Here is an 8,099-nt window from a genome sequence, read left to right as displayed (position 1 = left end):
CAGAAGAAACATGTTGTTGGACTCGGAGAACATCCATCTGGTGGGAACATGACTCATACCAATGTTTTTGTTACTGTCTGTGCATCAGAGCTGCTATTTTCAGACCGCTCTCACAATAAATCTGCTTCTAGCAGGTTTTTATGTTAATCATCCATCAACATTTTCCTTCATAATTAGCTGATTTTCACAGGTTGTCCTCCAGCTGCCGCTGACGGGGTGTGAGAGCGCAATCACAACAGTCACATGAAAACAAAGTGATTCATCTAATCTGCAACAGGTGACGGAGGTGTCGGAAAACCAAAACTCAAAGGTGTTAAGATGCTAAACCGGCTGAATTGTGAGGAGCTTGGTAGCAACAGACCACAGCCTGAGACGGGAAGGGAAAACAACAATTCCCAAAACAAACAATGGAGTTTCTGGAATTTTGTTTTAGGAATTCCAATTTTCTGTAAAGCAAATATATATATATATATATATATATATATATATATATATATATATATATATATATATCTTTGTCTTTTGAAAACTGATAAAATATAAAAATTTAAAATCATAAAACAAATATAATTAAATTGCCCTAAAAGATTTTATTTTAATTCCTAAAATTCCTACAACTGAACTGTTTATTGTCTTTAAAGAGAAAAACATCTGGTTCCAGCTGTTTTATTAGAGAAAAGCTGTTATGGGAATAAAATTTTCCTTCTGAGCTCAGTGAAAAACTACCTGAAATATTTTATTCTCACGTCTAAAATTTGTCTAAAACATCCAGAGGTGCAAAATCAGTCCTGACATCTATTGTGATACAATTTCTGCTCGCACAAGTGTCATCCTGTCGCGTCTTTCGGCAAACGCTGGTGAGGAGAAACGTTCTGGATCCAGGAACAGAACGATGTAAAACAGAGCATGCTGCGCAGTGACACAGTGGTTAGAGCTGTTGTCTTGTAGCAAGAAGGTCCTGGGTTCGATTCCCGGCCTGGGATCTTTCTGCATGGAGTTAGCATGTTCTCCCTGTGCATGCGTGGGTTCTCTCCGGGTTCTCCGGCTTCCTCCCACAGTCCAAAAACATGACTGTTAGGTTGATTGGTCTGTCTAATTGGTCCTTAGGCGTGCGTGTGTGTGTGTGTGTGTGTGTGTGTGTGTGTGTGTGTGTGTGTGTGTGTGTGTGTGCATGGTTGTTTGTCCTGTGTGTCTCTGTGCTGCCCTGCGATGGACTGGCTCTCTGTCCAGGGTGTACCCCGCCTGATTGCCCGTTGACCGCTGGAGATAGGCACCATTTAAAGACTGAGATGAAAAATGTTCTTATTCTGCAAAAAAAAACAGTAGGTGAGGCACAAAGCAACAGACAAGGATCTGACAAAGGCGAGCACAGCAGGGGGTTAGAGGGGAATCAGGTGGGTAGGACAGTGAGTCCAACAAACACTTAATGAGGAAAGACAGGACAACCCATCAAAGGGAGGCGGAGCAGATCCTGACAACCGATGCCATCCAAATGTTAGAAAAGGAAATAAAACAAAATTAAAACAACACTTGGCCTCTGGAGGTTAACGTCCAATGGCATGTTCAGGTTTGTGGGGTGAGGAGAGCGATCCTGTGGTTCATCCTTGCAGTGATGAGCTGGATCCTGGTAGTAAAGGCTGGGTTGCACTGGAGTCTCTTCTTTGGCTGAGATCTTGATGAAGATCCCATCAAGGGTTGTAGCCCGGACGAAGGAGTGGACAAAGGAGAACATGTGACAAAGCTCAGAGATGTCTGTGAGGTGGAGAGAAGATGTCTTTCAGAGATGTTTGAGGTCATCCTCAAAGGTCAGATAAGGTTAAGATGTCTCACCAAGGTTGAAGATGGGTGAGGAGCGAGTCTGGATGATGGATGATGAAGCTGCTGCAATCTGGGAGACATAAAACCAGGAGACGCCAGTTTTCTAAGAGCTGAGGCCTCATCATGCAGCAACAACAGACTTTAGCTGCAGAGTCTTTAACTGTTGGGCATCTGCCTTCTCATAAATATGAGCATCATTTAGTTTGTGCACAAGTTGTAAACGTAGCACCTCCCCTGACTTCTCACAACCAGCAGCTCATTAGAAAAAATCCTCATTTGTGTCTTCCAGTTTGAGAGTGAGAGTCCCATGCAACAGGAGGACATGTCATGAAAGGAAGCTTTGAATGTTTCCTTCTGTAAAAGTCTGCTTGAGATGGAGCCTAGATAGCATTATATGCTGCCTCTCTGAGCAGCAAGCGGAAGAATCAGAGTTTGCAAAAATGCAGCGGCTTAAGCTTCAAATGAAAAATCAGCCCCAACACAACAAGCTGGTGTCTTCCACACCTCGCTGCTCCAGGAATCGTATGCATCACATACACACTGATAACAAAATAAGGCGGCAGAAACCCCAGATATGTAAACGCCACCGCTGGTTCCTAAAAGCACCACAACAGAACAAAACCGGGAATGTGGACGTTTCCACAAACAAGCTGTTAACATGACAGATGTGGTCTTTTCAGGTTTCTGGAGAGCTTTTCTGGATGTGTCCGAAACAAACATAAACATAAACATGAACATGAACATGAACACAGGAAAACGGGGTCTGATTGACAGTAAAAAAATAGGAGAAATAAATCAAATCTGTGTTATTTAAAGAGCAAGTCACTCCAAATAAACTTTTTTTTGCTGATAAACTATATAAATGAGTGTCTGATTGTGCTGCAGACACGTGTAAGTCAATAATTCGGCACTTTAGTGCATCTTAGTTAAAATTTAAATATTCTGCCTAAAACTGTCTGTTGCACTGTCGTCAGGTAAAAACTCAGCACTGCATTTGAATTTAAATCTGCCGTCGCTATTGGCTAAGAGGTACCCTAGGCAACAGCATTTATTGCATTTTTCAAACAGGAAGTGGGAGTTGAGTAAGAATCTGGTAGGGGGTGACTTGCTCTTTAAGTAAAAAAAATCTATTGATTTATTATTTTTATTATATTTGTAAATTAACAAAAGAATTTCAAGATTATTTTAAATGACTCAACTTTGATAGTTGAAAAAGTTTTTAGATCAAGTTGTGTGTGTGTGTGTGTGTGTGTGTGTGTGTGTGTGTGTGTGTGTGTGTGTGTGTGTGTGTGTGTGTGTGTGTGTGTGTGTGTGTGTGTGTGTGTGTGTGTGTGTGTGTGTGTGTGTGTGTGTGTGTGTGTGTGTGTGTGTGTGTGTGGTGTGTGTGTGTGTGTGTGCGAGAGAGAGAGAGAGAGAGTGAACAAGTGTGTGTGTGTGTGTGAGAGAGAGAAAGGGAGAGTGAGTGAGTGAGTGAGTGCAAGTGTGTGTGTGTTTGTGTGAAAGGGAGAGAGAGAGAGAGAGAGTGAGTGAGTGCAAGTGTGTGTGTGTGCATGCGAGTGAGTGAGTGTGTGTGTGTGTGTGTGTGCGTGCGTGCGTGCGAGAGAGAGTGAGTGAACAAGTGTGTGTGTGTGTGTGTGTGTGTGTGTGTGTGTGTGTGTGTGTGTGTGTGTGTGTGTGTGTGTGTGTGTGTGTGTGTGTGTGTGTGTGTGTGTGTGTGTGTGTGTGTGTGTGTGTGTGTGTGTGTGTGTGTGTGTGAGAGAGAGAAAGGGAGAGTGAGTGAGTGAGTGCAAGTGTTTGTGTGTGTGCATGCGAGTGAGTGTGTGTGTGTGTGTGTGTGTGTGTGTGTGTGTGTGTGTGTGTGTGTGTGTGTGTGTGTGTGTGTGTGTGTGTGTGTGTGTGAGAGAGAGAGAGAGAGAGAGAGAGAGAGTGAGTGCAAGTGTGTGTGTGTGTGTGTGTTTGTGTGAAAGGGAGAGAGAGAGAGAGAGTGAGTGAGTGAGTGCAAGTGTGTGTGTGTGTTTGTGTGAAAGGGAGAGAGAGAGAGAGAGAGTGAGTGAGTGAGTGCAAGTGTGTGTGTGTGTGCATGCGAGTGAGTGTGTGTGTGTGTGTGTGTGTGTGTGTGTGTGTGTGTGTGTGTGTGTGTGTGTGTGTGTGTGTGTGTGTGTGTGTGTGTGTGAGAGAGAGTGAGAGAGAGAGAGAGTGAGTGAGTGCAAGTGTGTGTGTGTTTGTGTGAAAGGGAGAGAGAGAGAGAGAGAGTGAGTGAGTGAGTGCAAGTGTGTGTGTGTTTGTGTGAAAGGGAGAGAGAGAGAGAGAGAGTGAGTGAGTGAGTGCAAGTGTGTGTGTGTGTGTGCATGCGTGTGAGAGAGAGAGAGTGAGTGAGTGAGTGAATGTGTGTGTGTTTCTCCTGCAGTAACCACTTCATGGTGTCAGTACAAACACTCACAGACAGCCTCATAAACCCCTGAGTTCTGCTCTTATCATCGTAGCTGATGTCCCTGGGGTTGTCTCCGTCTGTGTTCTGGGTCTGTTGTGTCTGGAGCCCCGAGCTTGGAGATGCTCCTTGATGACGCTCCTCTGAGCTCCTGGGCGGGATGGGAGACGAGGAGCAGCAATAAAAGTTTGAAAAGAAAAGAGAAAAAGTTGCTCAGGGAGGATATTTATTTTTTTTAACCTTTGTTTATCCAGAAGAGTCGATTGAGACTCATTCTCATTTATGACGATCTGGCCGAGAGGCAGCAGCAACAGACACATAGTTAGCTTTACATCAAAGAAAAAACAGGTAAGATTACAAAAACACACAAGACAAAAACAAGATAAAACTGTTAGACATAAAGACAAAGGACTGTCCTCATAAATAATATGTAGCAATCAACACAGACTTAAAACAGTATTTAGGCACTCATAGCAGGCCCATTCATCAGAAATATTGATTGCAATGAATTATTGAAGGTGGATAAAGGATGTAGGTGCTGGCTCGTTCCAGTGGTTGGAAGCAGCAACAGGTTGTTTAACAGCAGGACATTTACTAAGAGATGAGGACAGGTGAATGAAAGCAAAGGCTGATGGGAAACATTCTTATAAAAAAACAAGAAAAAACAAGCGTGAAACAAAACTTTCACATGTTTAAATGTTTCTGTAACTTCACAGATCTGGAGTCCTAAATAATGCAGGTGGACTAAAGAGCTTTACTCAGTCTGAGCCCGAAGAGGATTCAGAAACAGATCGGGTGGAGCGCCCCTCCATCATTTGTTGATAATCCAACATGTTGGTCAGCATAATCAGTGTAATCCTCCTCCTAATGTAGAATAACCTTCTTCTCCTTCCTTCAGTGAATCTCTGCTCACATGAGAGGAAAACGCAGCAGAGCAACATGACAGGATGATGGATGAGTTTACTCACATCAGCATCATCAGGAGATCAGGAGAGACACTTTCTGACACAGATGAGCTCTTTAAGATTCTCTTATTTATAGGAAACATTTGAAATACTTTTGATTATTCTCACCTTTAATAATGTTTGAGGTCATTTTAACTTTAGGAGAAATTCAACATTGATCTACAGCACCACCTGCTGGAGAAACATTTCATCACAGCCCGTCAGACTGGACAGGGAGTGGGAGGAAGAGAAACTGAAAGTTGAAAGTTGAGTTGAAACGCCATTACAGGGCGTGAGATCTCCGATGAAAACAAATATCTGGACGATTTAAAGCAGAAATCTGTGAATTCTGGTGAAACCAAATAGTATTATAGTTATTGTTAATCTGAGTTTTATTATAAAATGGCTGAAAGAGCTGTGATTCAAGATTATCTGAGCTGCTACGTTTGTTCAGAGACTTTCAGAGATCCTGTGTCTCTGAGCTGCAACCACAGCTTCTGTTCAAGCTGCCTGCAGACGTTCTGGAAACAAGCTAACAACAGAAACTGTCCTGTTTGTAAAAGAAGATCTTCTAAGGACATATTCGTGAATTTTGGACTGAAGCAACTTGCTGACTCTTTTGCTGGGAGGCAGAAATCTGGATCATCTGAGACAGAAAAAGGAGAGAAGACGTTGCAGGTGGTGTGCAGCAAACATCAGGAAGAGCCTAAACTGTTCTGTGAAGACGAGCAGAGAGCTGTGTGTCCTGTCTGTGACTTTTCTCTCCACCAGAGTCACAAAGTGGTTCCTGTAGAACAAGCAGTCCGTGAGCTGAAGGAGCAGCTGGAATCGGACTTAAAGTCTCTGCAGGACAAGAGGAACAAATACAAACAAGTGGAGGAAACATACGATGATGTGATTCAACACTCCAAGAAGCAGCTGGTGTCCACAGAGAGACAGATCAGAGCAGAGTTCAACAAGCTCCACCAGTTCCTGAAAGAGGAAGAGGAGTCCAGACTGGCAGCTCTGAGGGAGGAAGAGGAGCAGAAGGAGAAGACTATCAGCAGAGAGATGAAGAGGATTCAGCAGCAGATCTCCTCTCTGTCAGACAGCATCTCTGCTGTTGAAGACCAGCTGCAGAAAGACAACGTGGCGTTCCTCAGCAGCTATAAAGACACTCGGACCAGAACCAGAACCCAGAGCTCAGTGTCAGATCCACAGCTGGTCTCAGGAGCTCTGATAGATGTGGCCAAACACCTGGGCAACCTGTCCTTCAGAGTCTGGGAGAAGATGAAGGACAAGGTCCACTTCAGTCCCGTCATCCTGGACCCAAACACTGCAGAGGGCTGGTTGTACCTGTCTGATGATCTGACCCGTGTGAGACGTGGAGACACAGAGCAGCAGCTTCCTGATAATCCAGAGAGAAACACTAAGTATACACATGTTTTTGGTTCTGAGGGCTTCAGCTCAGGGAGACACAGCTGGGAGGTGGAGGTGGGAGATCTTCCTGTCTGGAGTGTTGGTTTGGTTAAAGAGACAGTGGACAGGAAGGGAGAGCTAAAAGCTTCACCAGAATATGGGATCTGGTGTTTATGGTATGCTGGTGGAAAATACACTAATGGTTCTGGTCAAATTATCTCAGTGAAGAAGAATCTCCAGAGGATCAGAGTCCAGCTGGACTACGACAGAGGGGAAGTGTCCTTCTACAACTCTGAAGACATGTCTCACATCTGCACTCACAGAGACACTTTCACTGAGAAAGTTTTCCCTTATTTCCGTGTTTATCCAGCTGGAGCTGCTAAAACCTCTCAGATCAAAATCTGTGACGCTGAGATTTCATTTCCTTGTTCCGAATAATTAAATTTACTCTCAGAACTTTCCGACTCTGTTCTTTTTGTTTGATTAGAAGAAACGTAGAAAGTTATAAAATGTCAGATCAAAATCTGTTAAACTAAATTTAAACTTTTTTGTTCTGAATAAATAAATTAAAACTCAAAGTTTTCAGTTTCTGCTTTTTACGTTTGATTAGAACAGATGTAGAAAGTAACAAAATGTTTGAATCTTCTGGTTCATCTTGACTTTAGTCAGATGATGTTTGTTGTTGTTCATCAGCTGGATGATCGACTTTATATCATCTCATAATAAACTTTTCATCGTTTAAGAGTTTTTAGTTTAGAAACTTTCATCACATCTGAACAAAATGATGAAACCTTCTGATTTTCTTTGTTGGAATTAGATTTTTTTTTTATGAACAGTTACATTTTGGTACTTTTTTGTTTTTCTTTGTCAATTTGTTTTAGTTTGATTTTATTAAAATAAATCATTTAAATGTCTTGATGGTTTTGTACAGTTATGAAAATGAATCTCTTAACAATGACTTTAAAATAATTCTCCAACCATCAGTCTGTGTTGCAGAAATAGTCACTCCTCTAAAACAGCATAACAACAAACTAACAATAAATAGAAAATAATTTCTTCAGTAATTCATTTTTTCTATCTAACAGAGATGAGAACAGAGAATTGTTTCTGCCAGGACCACTTTAGGTGTGACACACTCAGCCTAATCACTTAGGTGTTTGTTTGTAAAAACAAAACAAACTTTTAGTTCTAACCATTTTTTATTATTTAGCGCTGCTTTAATCATCCTTTTTCTCGTCAAAAACATTTTATGACTTTTAATCATTGAATCTGTTTTACTTTTGAAAAAGATTTTATTTCATTTTATATATAATTTTTTTTTCTGAAATCAGAAATAAAAACTCCGGGTTGAGATTTTCTGTCTGACCGATTAAACTTTTAATAAATCATTTATATGTTTTTGTGTTACGTAGGAGAACCATAAAAGTCAGACTGCAGGAAGTTGGATTTGTTCAGAGGATCAATGTCCAGCCCTGACTCTGATCCTGGACCAGTTCTCGTCCTGGTTAAAC

At 41.9% G+C, this 8,099-nt stretch overlaps 1 protein-coding gene across 1 annotated transcript; it reads left to right on the top strand.

Moving 5' to 3' along the window:
• Positions 1-5,462: 5,462 nt before the first annotated feature.
• Positions 5,463-7,166, top strand: LOC129160909 (nuclear factor 7, ovary). Its single transcript, XM_054737978.2, has one exon. The coding sequence runs from the start codon at positions 5,593-5,595 to the stop codon at positions 7,024-7,026; it is 1,434 nt and encodes a 477-aa protein (XP_054593953.2). The 5' UTR covers positions 5,463-5,592; the 3' UTR covers positions 7,027-7,166.
• The last annotated feature ends 933 nt before the right edge of the window (positions 7,167-8,099 follow it).

Source organism: Nothobranchius furzeri, chromosome 10 (genome assembly GCF_043380555.1).
Source record: "Nothobranchius furzeri strain GRZ-AD chromosome 10, NfurGRZ-RIMD1, whole genome shotgun sequence".
Lineage (NCBI taxonomy): Eukaryota > Metazoa > Chordata > Actinopteri > Cyprinodontiformes > Nothobranchiidae > Nothobranchius > Nothobranchius furzeri.
Note: the sequence above shows the minus strand (reverse complement) of the source record. Positions and strands in the feature narration are given on the sequence as shown.

Coding starts and splice junctions, on each gene's coding strand:
- LOC129160909 (XM_054737978.2), top strand. CDS start 5,593: ATGGCTGAAAGAGCTGTGATTCAAGATTATCTGAGCTGCTACGTTTGT.